The following is a 13342-nucleotide window of genomic DNA, read 5'->3' on the forward strand; positions in this document are numbered from 1 at the left end:
TTAGGGGAGAAAAGAAAGAATTTCAAAACAGAATAGTTCAAACCTGTTCACAAAAAGGCTTGAGATTGATCCGGAGAGGGAATGTGTAACAGCTTGTTTCCTTGTATCGTTCACACTTCACAAAATCAAAATTAAATCTTAATAATGAAATTGTAAGGAAGGGAGGCAGCTTACGTAATTTGGCTGACTGTCAAAAGAAAAAAAATGTAAATTTTAAAAGCTGAATTATATAAAAGAATAACACTTCATAAGGTATAAAAAGGCAACCTATGACACAGTTTTAAGATAAATATGTCCTTAAGTCACATAAACTAATCATTGTGGATTCAATACAACTCTTGACATAAACTCATCTATTTTATGGTGCTAAAAGTTGACATCACTCACTTATGCTTACACCTAAAAATTTACAGCGCACTTGTATGTTTTAATGTTGCTATCCTAAATAAAATTAAATCTACCTGATGAGAGTGCTTCCTCCCAAAGAGTGCTTCTTTCCTGCCCAAGCCCTGACCTTTCACCTTCCCCCTTGGTCACTATCTCAACTTTACACAGCTCTTATTTACCGAAGAGCTGGAGCTCTTTCACCTTCAACCTAGGGACTGTTTCAGTGGATCTGAATCCTTTAAATTATATGAAAATATTATGTGTATTTGTGTGTATTTTTCTGGGGAGAAGATCCACAGCTTTCATGAGACTTTCAAAAGGACTCTAACTTCCCAAATACTGAGATCCATTGACTGGGGTTTTCTAGTTACTGTCCTTAAAGGCAGATAGTAAAATATTTTTTAATCTAATGCCTTGCTTTAAAACAAAACACTATATTGAGCTGCTTTTTATTTTAAAGGCATGAGCTTTTCCCAAATCCTTTATTAATGGCAATGTGAGGGGGCAAAAAAAAAAAAAAAATCCTTCCCCATATATAAAATTAACCATAAATATCTAACATCCCTAAGACAGGAATTCTACAAATCTAGTGGGTGAAAAAGAAATTAAATGAAAAAGCAGCAATCTAACAACATGGCAGATTTTCACACTAGCTCAAAAAAAAAAAACCATCTAAAAAAAGTGAGTAACTCAACTATAATGTGGCAAGAAAAGAAAGACTGCCCAGAACAAGAAAATATGCATTAATTTAGGTAACACAACCAAGCCTAACCTTAGAATACAATAAATCTAATGCAACTAGAAGGCAACTTTAAAAATATCAAGATCAAAAAGTTTTCACTGAATATGAATTAAACCAATGACATAAAAGGTGCATGCAAGAATTATTTTTGTTTGGCAAAAGCTTCTTATTTTACCAATGTGCAAATTAAATTCAACCAAAATTAAGCATGTATTTGTCTTTCCATGATGCTCCATCCTCTTAATTTTATATTTATTTTATTAGGTTGTAGTTGTAACACCAATGAGAAAATACAAAATAAGTAAGCAAAAAACAAGCCTTTCTCTTTGGGTTTATAAAAGGGCAAAGGCTAGATGGAAATAAATATTAAACAATATAAAATTGTTTTCAAATCCTGGTTTCAGATCCCCCTGTGAAAGCTACAGGCATGGAGTTTATTTATTGTTTTTACCACATTTTCACCTACAATCTCCAGGATCCAAATCAATACCGTGTGCCGTCTAAATCAACCCTTATTTTCTTTGTTGGAAAATTCAATATTGTCAGCTCTAGGAATAGTGCTATCACTCTGTCTTAACAGAATAACTGCAAAGATAAATCTTTTGTGGTAGTTCTTTAAGTCAGGGCTCAATAACCACTGGCTCAACTGAGTTCAAGGTTACCGAGTTAATGAACAGCCTGTCATACCATCCTCAAGCAGTTAAAGAGCTCCTACTACAAATAATAATAGCAGCTGAGTTGATGCCACGTTGCAAAATAAATCAGTTGCTTAAATCTTATTTTCTTTTTCTTCTATATTTTGCTTTGTTGTATGAAGAAAAACTCTGATGTACTCTGTCAAGTTAGGTACTTTCAATGGGGGGAGAAGGAAAGGCCATATTAGATTTGTTAGCATCAAGGAAGATACCTATCAACATACATATCAATATTGTACAATAACTGCATATGCAAAAAATAAAGCTCTCTGTTTTCATAGTGGCAGACCAAAAAACTGAAAGCTCAACAAGCTTCCTAGTTGGCAGATATAAAAATATAGTGCCTTCTTCATAATAGTAACTTCCAGAGGAAAAAAAAAAGGTTTATTTACGCAACACTGAGCTACAAATAAATTTTTCCTGGGAGAGAAAGAAGTTGAGTGAACTGTGAGGTTGAAAGCTTAAAAAACACTATAAAAAAATTAAAATACAAATACATATACAGTGTAAGGAAATGTCTTTTCAATCCTTATTACTGATTAAAAGCTTCATGTGCGTCTCATACAAAGTGACTTCACTCGACAGACTTCCCTGCTCCAAGCACTGCACGCACACCCGCAGAAGAGGCAGGGGTCTATCTTTACCTTTGAGGCTTTAACCAGCCTGCCACAGTTTCCACAGTGGTATAAGTTGTCACAGTCAAAAACTTCCTCCTCTACATACATATTCCAGAGTGCATCTTCCAAACCTGATACATTTTTGACTGCTACTGTTAGATCTAGGAAATCTTCCTGAAATATACATGAACATAACTTTGAAAATACAATTCCACAGATGTTCACAAACAGATCACCAACTCAAACATACACTGGGAATAATCACACATATATTCTTTTTTAAAACACATATATCTTTTCTATATATGAAGGCATAGGTCTCCCAACTAGATACGGTGAGATTCATAACAATAAATTATTCTTTCACAAGAGAATTATAACTCAGCTTAAAATATATCAGGAGCCAATTTACGAGTTCACTGTAGATACAATAAAACCTATTTTTATCAGGAAATAAACTACTGAATCCATGAACTGAGAAGAGTGTATGTGCAGTTCATTACTATGTTAGTCTCCAGGCAGGCACAGCAAGGCCATGGTTGGACTCTCTATTGTAAACCCTGCTTCCCCATCTTCTGCTAGGGTTAAAGAAAAAAAATTATTTTGAGCCAGGACATAAAGGTATTTTCATGAAAATTAAGAGGAGGATATTTTCTAAAATGTGAGTCTTCTAATTCTACTAAAATTACCTTTGAATTACAACATATTTCCAATATTAAACAGACACAATTTGATAAGTTGAAAGCACATTTATAATTCTGCATGTGTATTTGTGCAATAGCATTACCTTGAAGGATTATGGGGATCGTAAAATAGCATTAGTTAATTAGTTCATGGTGGAATTCTAAAGCAGTAAGACTAACATTCATACATGGTTACAAGATAGATATATGAAAAGTTAATGCCTAATCTATAATGTGCCTTCACGTACATTATGTTTTAAAATTACTTTGTGAATCATTGCATTATAGTGGTCAATCATATAGCAACCCACATACATATAACATCTTAATATTTCCAAACCAGGCTGGCCAAATCTTCTATTATGATACACAATAAGGGCTCAAAAGTCTTTCTTATGCCCAATACTTTCATGTAAAAATATAGAAAAATATATATATATACTTCAAAAAGGCAAGTAGTGCAACACTTAGAAAATGGCATTCAATTTTTTACTTAATAGCTTTCTATAATTAACTTAATAACTTATTAACTTACTTAATAACTTTCTATAATTCTTGCCATAAGAAAAGAAGGTTTTTATTAAAGGACAATGATTCAGTGATGAAATCATTTGTTATATAAGATTTGTAGTGCAAGCAGTGATTATTAAATTTACACAAGCAAATTTCTAACTACATAAAATCGACAATTTGTTATGACAAATAACTGAAGGTTACACCAGTTTAAACAGGATTATGATAGCTTTATATATATAATATTTAAACATAAGCACACACATACAAATGAACTTTCTGAGGGACATCAATAAACTAAATCCAATATTTACTTACAGATTTATTTGTTAACTTAAACATTCCTCAGTGTTTTCTGTTCTTATTACCTAAGTGATTTCTTTACGATATTCCAACCACCGACCCATGACGATATTGGCTTTTCTCATGATGCCACAGGTCCCTACTGTAAATATTCCCCAAATCTACTATCTAAATATTAGAGCACTAAGTAAAAGATTTAAGCTATATCTTAAGATATCTACTTCTTTCAGTTTACATGGAGAAATCTGGATTATAAACTTATAATCTGGGAGCATCTAGAGTACAAGAAAAAAGTGATAGTTATTTATAGTAATAAGCGCATTAATCCTCATATGGTACAGATCACAGATTTAATTACATGAATTATAATTTATGATTTAACTTATTACTAAAATACTCTTGCATATTCACCTGCTTTTCACTGACATTCTTACATTCTTTACAAACAATCTGGTTAACAATGGTTCCGTGATATAGACGGTTGATGAGGTCATGGCCGGAGGTTCCAACTAAGGAAGTTTCCAAAGCACTAAAGAGAATTCGATTCAGTTCCTGCACATCATGTTGCCTCATTTCCTATAAAACAGGTAACTTTTAAATGTAATTTTGTGCTTCAGAATTTTAAAAACAGATTTTTTTTTAAGTGATATTAGTTGAAAAACACAAGACTTATTTAGAAATCCAAAGGCAAGCCTCCATCAGATGTAAGGATGACTAAGCTAAATGAGCTGAGAGCAGGCTAAGAGATCACCACCTATTCTCACTTTTACTACAAAACGAAAAAACAAACAGATGGTGTTTAGCGTGTACATGTAACTCAAGTCACCTGAGAACAGGAAAGTGCATTTGTTTGGCAGGAAACCATGTACATGGCTGTGCCAGAGGAGAGGAGAGGCGAGGAAGGAACAGAACAGGCAGAGAACAGTCAGGCAGCGTGTGCACAAAGAAATCACAGATCAGAGGGACAGGTAAACACTCTGAATCTTCAGCGTTTGAGAAGAACTAGAGCCTACTGCCTTGACATGTGGACCAACAAAGCAAGACTAACACAATGCTTGGAGAAAAATTCTGATGGAATCTGCTTTAACCTGCAGATTAATTTGAAAGCCACCAAGAAATCATTGTATGAAACTGTATGTGAAGAGGACGAGAACCATTTATAAATCCAAAGTCAAGGGGCACACCAACATATAGGAGTGGAGAACCCAAGGAAGAACCAGCACAGGAGCCCAAGGAAGAGCCAGGGACGTCAGCAAGGATGGTGAGCGCCGCTACTGAGGGCTGCAGGGAGTGGAGCAGTGTCTCCTGGACTGGGCACGTGGACGCCGTGAGTGACTGTGACTGGAAGGGTAGAAAGGAGGGCGAGGAGCAAATGGAGGGTGCAGAGGAGTGGAGTGAGAAGATGATTTTGAAGGTACATTTCAAGGGAAGAGAAGCTGATAAAGGGATGAAAGCTGGAAAAAGATGTGGGACCTATGATCTTTTTCTTGGTTTCTGACACACAAGGCACTAGGTGATACCAATTTCTCCAGTATCACTGGCTCTGATGGGACAGAAAGTTTGCGGTTTTCAAGCTGTTTCTGAACAATGCTAAGTTTGGCAAAGGTGCCTCCGAGACCTCTCTACCACTGCAGGTCAGTCTGAGAGGGTTTCCTACAAGATTTTATTTAGAAATTAATCAATCAGGTTTTCACATCTTTAAGAAAGATGAAGCCAACAAGAGGAAGCTCTTTATCTAAACAAAGAGAAATCCATCAACTGATGACTAGGTTAAAAGAAGCCAAAACACTGAGGCATATCCATCCGAGAGAATATTATCTGGTAATAAAAAGGAATGAAGTGCTGAAACATACTACAACATGAAATAAATTTTGAAAACTTTACGTGAAAGATGTTAGCTACACAAGTTCACATATTATATGAAACTATTTCTGTGAAGTGTCCAGAAGAGGCAAATCCAGAGAGACAGAGGGGAAAAACGGTGGCCAGGGACTCAGGGAAAGGGCACACAAGGTTGGGGAGGAATTGCTAATGGGTATGTGGTTTCTTTTGGTGGCAGTGAAAAGATGTCCTAAAGTTGAGTGTAGTGACTGTTGTACAACCCTTGTGATGCTTGTACAACTCTGAATATACCAAAAAACCACTGAACTTGTACCCTTTCAAAGAGTGAATCTTAGGGCATGTGACTTATATCTCAATAATTTAAGACAAGACAATACCTTTAAATCAAGGAAAGAAAGAGAAATTCACCCTAAGCAAATAAACCAGAAACATAACATACACTCTTCAGGGAATGTATTATACCCTATTTTACTTCCAAGCCCAAACTTGACTTCTTCAACCACATAGCATCGTCCAGTTAATTAGTGTTACTGGTTCGAAGACAAGAGTTCACAGTTTATCTCTGAAGGCAACATACATAACCTTATTCTGATCATTGCCTCTTTAAATTCTGTGGTGGTCTCCCATACCTTCGTCTCTGCAGAAATACATCTCCTCCATAAAGAGCTGCAGAGCTGATTTTGATTTTGCGCAGCTAACAGCTCCTCAGTATTGACAATGTGCTTCACTTAGTGCTGACACAGGTTTAGTGTTTGCATGCAGTGAAACACCCTTAGGAGTGCAAGCAAGATAAAAAGAAACACAACAAAACAGGAGGAAGTCCACACACACAGGAGGACACAGGAGGAAAATGAAGCGAGTCAAGAGAAAGGCAGGGAAAACGAAAAGACCTGCCAAGAATGATGTCACTGTTTTGCTTGAAGAAAATGTTCAAAATTAGAATATCCAGATTTAAACACATAAAGGCAGATATGTTAACTGCCAGTCAGCTTTTTAAGTTGATAAGTGGTTTTCTATAAAAATGGCAATTTTCCATTAACATAACAGGTATTATATCTCAACTACACTGTACAAAGGGTAGAAATGATAAAAACCAGCTCTTACAAACATTTTCCCCTGTATCCACAACTCCTTTCCCCAACCCCAAATGACATCCATTCATAAAATCCTGAGTAATAGCAAATGTCTAAAATGTATTTCTGGCTTGTAATTGTGTAGTATTAGAAGTAAATATTTAAACAATATCCTGAGACCATAAGATAAAATTAAAGGAAGCTAGATAACATTAAGCCAGTGTTCACTCTTTATTGCTGGTAATATTTCCTTGGAAAGCTGACCTTCGTACCTCATCACTGGTCCACCCAAAGCTGTCAGTGAGGTCGGCTGTGGATGCAGCTTCCTGGTCTAAGAGGAGAAGCTGTGCAAACAACCGCTGTAACTGCAAAGGTATGATTCGGACCTGAATGAGAAACAAACGTGCTCCTAGATGAAATCTTTTAAATGTTGGCTGGGCATTTTAAAAAGAACTGTGTACTACTGTTCTCCTATCTCCTAGTTAATTTAGTTCACTCAGGAGAAAATTTACGAATACTGTGAAGGATGAACACATTTTTTTTCTTTGAAAATTCTAATTCAGTACAACTCTTAGCTACCTGGAACTCTCTACCTTGGCATAGTACAGATTAATATTAAAACCCAAACCAGCCCTAATAAACCACCCAATTAATCACAGACTGACAGGAACTTAGGTCTCCAGCATTTTCATCCTTTTTCCAAAACTGCTCAGATACAGACATACTCCCTATGGAGAACTTTCCAGCCGCAAAAATCTCACAGGACCAGCTGCACCCTGCCTTTGCTTTCTTCCTGCCAGCACCACACTCGTTCTGCCCCTGTGGTGTGGGCTGGGGCACTGAGAATGCGGCTCAGAGCCTGCTCTGAAGACTGGACTTAAATATCTAAAGTGAGCATATGCCAGAAACTTTGTGGCAATTTTGCATTGTCGTAACATTTCTTTTTAACAAAAGTCTGATCTGCAACTGACTGAGAAAAAAACAACAAAACAAAACACCAGGCCCTTTGCCATACACGGAGTTTGAGAGACACTGGGCTGATCATGAAACTCTTACTAAGATAAGTACAGATTGTAGTCTGGGGGTGATAAATTTCTGAATGATATTTAAGCAAGGGAGAAACATGATTAGATATGCACTTATAGTAAGCCAATTCCTCAGTTTATCTCCGGAATACCAAACTGAGAGAATACTAGTCTCTATTTTTGTACTTGCTACATGTAAGTGCATTAAGTGGGTTTTTTGGTAGGCTCGTGTGGATGATTTGCAAATATCTCCTTAGTGGAGAGTGAGGCTGTCTATAAAAAAACAGCAGTAGCATTACAACTGGAAAAGCAATTCTCTGGAAGGGAAATTCCCTTACCAGTAAGGTACAGGGCAAGTGCTTTCTAAAATAAGGATCATAATTTGGTAATTGATAAAATTACTGATTTCTATGAATAAGGAACTTCTTTCCTTAAACCATCTCCTTAATATTTCAAAAATCCCCTGTAAATCATGGATTTAATACCTTTGCATCAGGTTTATCCTTGTCCTCTAACGAACCAAGCTCTTCCAGGCCAAGAGAGAATAAAGCTTCTAAACAAAAAAGTAGAATCAAGAGATGTAAATGACATCATTTCATTTTTGAAAACTGTTTTAGAAAGCCAAGGCAACCAGTAAGTAAAAATCAATATTTATATCCCTAGACCACACATTTTGTTCTGGTGGCTTTATTTTTGGCTTCCCTGGTGGCTCAGTGGTAAAGAATCTGCCTGCCAATGCAGGAAATACAGGTTCAATCCCTGGGTCAGGAAGATTCCCTGGAGAAGGAAACAGCAACCCACTACAATATTCTTGCCTGGGAAATCCCATGGACAGAGAAGCCTGTGGGCTACAGTCCATGGGGCTGTGAAGGAGTCGGACAGGACTTAGTGACTAAACAACAGCAACAACGTTACTTTTAACCACGGACTATAAAGTAGAAGCTAAGGTTTTAATATGAGACAGCTGTAAAAGGAAAATCATACAATTAAAAACCCTGCAACACCATAAATCTTTGGTGGCTTTCGACTGCCTATGACAATGGGTTCCAAAGGCCACATGAATAGAATTAGGAAATATGTAATAGGGTTACAACACTTACAAGCCACAAGTGAGACCGCCAACCACTCTTTCATAAGGAGCACCTTTAACTCTGAGATCATGCCTTTCTTTTTAGGTAAGAAAATATCTTTTCTGCATCAGGGGTAATAGCAGATGGCAGTGAGCTTACCTGGAAAAGAAAAGTTGGTAACCCACTGCTGGTCTCCAGCATTTTCTTTTAATTCAGTGTCTAGGAATGCCACCCAATGGGGCACATTTGAATCCTTTGGGAAGTCTGTATTCAGACAGGAACTCCTACTGGGAGACTCTGATATACTTGAGGGAGAAGGGATGGAACAGATATTGTCTTGCACTGAAAACCACTACTGCCTTAGTGATTACTATTACATTCTTCCTGAGTTCCCAGCAGGAATTGGAAAAAAAAAAAAAAAATGAAGGTTGTATACAAAAAGGTTAAATCATAAAAACCATAGAGAGACTTTTACAGTCATCTCCTACTATTCCCAGCTACACTGACCTGGGAGTACAGGGGAACCAAAGCTAGTTCTGCTCCTTTAAAAAGGATTCCAAAAAGTTTCCCTTCATTCTGTCAGTCCTTACCCCTTTCCAAATTACACTTCCCCATCAATGAGCATCAGGATTCATGCTAAGCCTTACAAGTACACAAGTCACACTAACCTGTCAACCCATGTGCTTGGCCAACCTGCTTTGCTAGAGGGTTTTCAGTCCTATCCTTCCTTAGCGGTACTCTCAGCAAGCTGCCTGCCTTCCAAAACCACCACCTCAGTCTTTTTGGATTATTTATGAAAATATTTTTTATTTTTATATTTTTATTGAGTATAGTTGATTTATATACAACTATATAACAACACAAGAATGTTGTTAGTTTCTGCAGTACAGCAAAGTTAATCAATTATATAATCTCTTTTAAAGGATAATTTTCTACTTCAAGTTGCTCTTTTCAATTATACTAAAACTTAGGAAAGATTTAACCTCCCTAAGAATCTGCTTATTCATCTTGCAAACTTTTAATGGTGGAATTACTGAATGCATTGGGGGTATATTCTGATGGGAGTGGATGGAGTCCAAGATGAGAAGCAACACTCTTAAACCCCAAATTCAATGAGAAGCAACACTCTTAAATCCCAAGTTCAATTCAAACCATTAGAAGGGCCTAGGAAGGGGTTGATGATAATTATACACTAAATCTCTGAAGGCAGGAAGTCTTTGTAAGCTTAGAAAACAACAAAAAACCTCACAAAACTTTGCTACATTTGGTAGTAGTGGGAAGGAGGCGAGATAGTGAATAAAAGCTAGGATGCCTATCCTCAGAATATGGAGACATGTGAGGAGCTGAGCTACAGTCACGGAGCTTTGTAGCTGGGGACCCTCCAAGGCCGTGCGAAGGTAGAAGAATATTAAGACTGACATCCCTGCAGAGGAAGCTAGTTGGCAAAGAAGGGATTTGGGGACAAACATGTGGAGAAAAATAGGGGCAAGGAATCAAGGGTCCAAGGAGGTAAGGAAGCTTTCTGTAGGTGGTTTCTAGGAGATTCCCCCTAGATTCTTAAAGTAAATCTGTTAATTGAACTATTTTGACTGGGTTTCTATTCCTTGCACATGGTCCGTTATCTAACACCCTGTTTCTCTGGAATTCAGAATTTTCAGATTTTAGAAAGTTATTATGAAAAAAGGGTTATATATGTTAACATTACATCCCCAGGAGAGTGTGGCACTAATAGTATCTATTAACCAATAGTAACCTTAATATTCCTGTAACAAATGTATGACCCCATGTGAGATAATTAAGACTAGAAACAGTTTCACATCAGGTCAAGGTCTGAGGCCAAACAGGTTCAGATTATTAGATCACGTTGTTAGAATTTTCTGGATTTCAGAATTGCAGATAAATGACTGTAGTTAGTATGAATTAATATGACAATACCTCCCCACTCCAAAGAGAAGCATATAACTGCATTGAGTAACTCTGGTTTAAGTGTTTATTTCTTTGAGAAGATAAAAAAATACAAATACTGAAACAATAATGAAGACTGGCCCTCATGACAAAATTGTCTTTACGTTGTATTTTAAATTATGCTATTTAGTCTCTAAGTCAGGTCCAACCCTCTTGCCATCCCACGGGCTGTAGCCCTCCAGGATCCTCTGTCCATGGGACTTCTCAGGCAAAAATACTGGAATGAGTTGCCCTTCCTTCTCTAGGGGATCTTCCCCAGCTAGGGATCAAACCTGCATCTCCTGCACTGGGAGGCAGATTCTCTACGACTGAGCCACCAGGGAAGCCCCAAATTCTAAATTACAGGAAGGAGTTACACAAGAAATACACTGCTTAATTTTTAGTTTGTTACTGAACATTACTGTGATCATACAGAAAATATTCATAATCTAAGCTTCACATTTCTCTGCAGAGAATTACCAATTTATGTCCCTCATAGGAACAATGAACACATACTGTGGAATACACATTTAAAATAATTCATCTACTTGTGATTCTGCATGATTAATTACATGTAGAGATGAGGGTACATATTACTAGTCAAATGCATGTAACATATCATACCTCTGAATTCAGGTGTGAAATGAAGAGTCTGAAGAAGGGAATTGAGGTAACAGGTTCCACCCTGATTCCTGATTCCACTTAAATTGGTGAATTCTCTAGGAGCAGGTGGCTCCAAAGCTTTGGTCTTTAATCTCTTCCCTTTTCCATTATTATTTGACACACTGGAATAATCTTCTTCAAATAGGTCCCCAAACATTGTGAAACTAAATACTACCCTTAAAAAAATATGACATGTTATATAAATGTCTTTATTTTTAAAACAGAATTTCTCCACATCTCCCCCTTGGGAGATTTTAAGTTGCTCCTTAAGAAGTCTGGGCTTTGGAGGCAGCCAAGACCTGATTTTTTTCATCCCTGTTCCACACTACCTGTGTGACCTTGGGTGAGTTCCTTAACCTGCGTTCAATGTAAAAATGGGATAACAACTGTCATGCAGGGTCATTTAAAAAAAAATCAAATAATGAAAGAAAGGCATTTAGTCTATAGCGTTTAGCCCACAATAAATGACAGCTTTTTTTTTTTAAGGCATACTGATATCACTAGTGAAAAAAAAAAAAACCATCAATACACCTAATCCGCTGAGGTGGCAAAGTCAATCCTAGATTCTGAGCGTTGACAAGAGCCTGGGGACAGTGAATCACTTCCCCAAATCTCTGCTTCTCACACTCCTTGTACCAGGTTGTGACAGCTAACAAAGTTAAACGGAACAAATTAATCCCTACAGGAATTTAATACCGGCCCCAAAGCTGGAGAGCCCGGAGTTTCACTCGGGGAAAAGAAAAAAAAAAAAAGCCATTTAAGTCATCGGGCCTCAAAGGCTCACAATATTTATCCAGTGATCTCGATATTAGATCCTGGGACGTCAAGCATCCGCTCAAGGTCTCACTCACATCGAGTGTGGAGAGGGGTTCTTTGGGAGATGAGAAACGCAAAGGCCTAGCCCAAAGTGACAGGAAACGCTTAAGTAAAATTATTTTTCTTTTCAATCCGTTCCTCACAAAAAAATGGAACGTGAAAGTGTGGCCTCGAGCGCGTGGTCTGGATTCCGGTCTCCCTCACGCCACGGCCGAGGCCAGGCCCTCAAGTCCGTCCAAGCACCACGGGCGCGAGACGGAAGAGGTCCCCGCGGCGCGGAACCGCAGACTCCCCACGCCAGGACACCGCATCTCGGGGCCGGCCCGAGCAGCCTCTCGCCTCGCCCGCCTCAGGCCGTGCCGCCCACACAGTCCCTATGCCCGCCTCGTCCCTCCCGAGAACCCCGGCCGCAGACCCCACTTACAGCCTAAAGCCCAGACCCCCGCCCCGGACAAAACTCGAAGCGAAACAACGCGCAGCAACGCAGCGCCACCATGACGGCGTATGCAGTTCTCCCGCCGCTCCGTGCGCGAGCAATTTATGGAACGCGGGGACTACTTCTCCCAGCATGCCCTGCGGTACCGCCGGCCTGCCGCGCAGGATCTCGTGGGTAATGTAGTTCTTTTGCTCCGAGATTTCGGCCGTCTGGAATGATGGACGGTGTTCGCTTCTAGACTCCTGGCAGATTCGCGGGTTCGCTGGATCAGGCGGCCACTCATTCATTCACTCTTTAAAAGTGTATATTTATTGCTGCTCGCAATTCATATTAGTTAGAGAATACAAAGATCGCTTGTCTTTTGGCTTGGCTGATGCCAGGTTACTTCAACCTTGGAAATATTTGTGTAGAGCTTCAAGGGTGCCGTGTACTTTCAAAGACATTTTACAAGTGTATCTCCCTCCAGTGAAAAGTGTTCCACATAACTTTGATCCTTTATAACGTCCTCAGTATTTGTCTTGTCTGCACCAACT

General features: G+C 38.4%; 1 protein-coding gene across 14 annotated transcripts in view; it reads right to left on the reverse strand.

Moving 5' to 3' along the window:
- Positions 1–12916, reverse strand: part of USP40 (ubiquitin specific peptidase 40) — an 83430-nt gene extending 70514 nt beyond the window's left edge. For 11 of the 14 annotated variants that reach the window (XR_005719435.1, XR_005719441.1, XR_005719436.1 and 8 more), the window contains exons 1-7: positions 12798–12916; positions 11519–11733; positions 8366–8433; positions 7128–7241; positions 4352–4516; positions 2469–2615; positions 44–187 (exon numbers count right to left, since the gene is read on the reverse strand). Coding sequence is in view for 7 of the 14 variants with exons in the window: in XM_040231787.1 (XP_040087721.1) it covers positions 44–187; positions 2469–2615; positions 4352–4516; positions 7128–7241; positions 8366–8433; positions 11519–11714 (834 nt within the window). In the remaining 7 variants the exon portion in view is untranslated. Of the gene's footprint in view, positions 1–43; positions 188–2468; positions 2616–4351; positions 4517–7127; positions 7242–8365; positions 8434–11518; positions 11734–12077; positions 12207–12797 lie in introns of all 14 variants that reach the window. The other 3 variants (XM_040231789.1, XM_040231788.1, XM_040231792.1) reach the window with 3 other exon arrangements.
- Positions 12917–13342: the final 426 nt, after the last annotated feature.

The sequence above is a fragment of the Oryx dammah genome, unplaced genomic scaffold (genome assembly GCF_014754425.2).
Source record: "Oryx dammah isolate SB20612 unplaced genomic scaffold, SCBI_Odam_1.1 HiC_scaffold_28, whole genome shotgun sequence".
Taxonomy (NCBI): Eukaryota; Metazoa; Chordata; class Mammalia; order Artiodactyla; family Bovidae; genus Oryx; species Oryx dammah.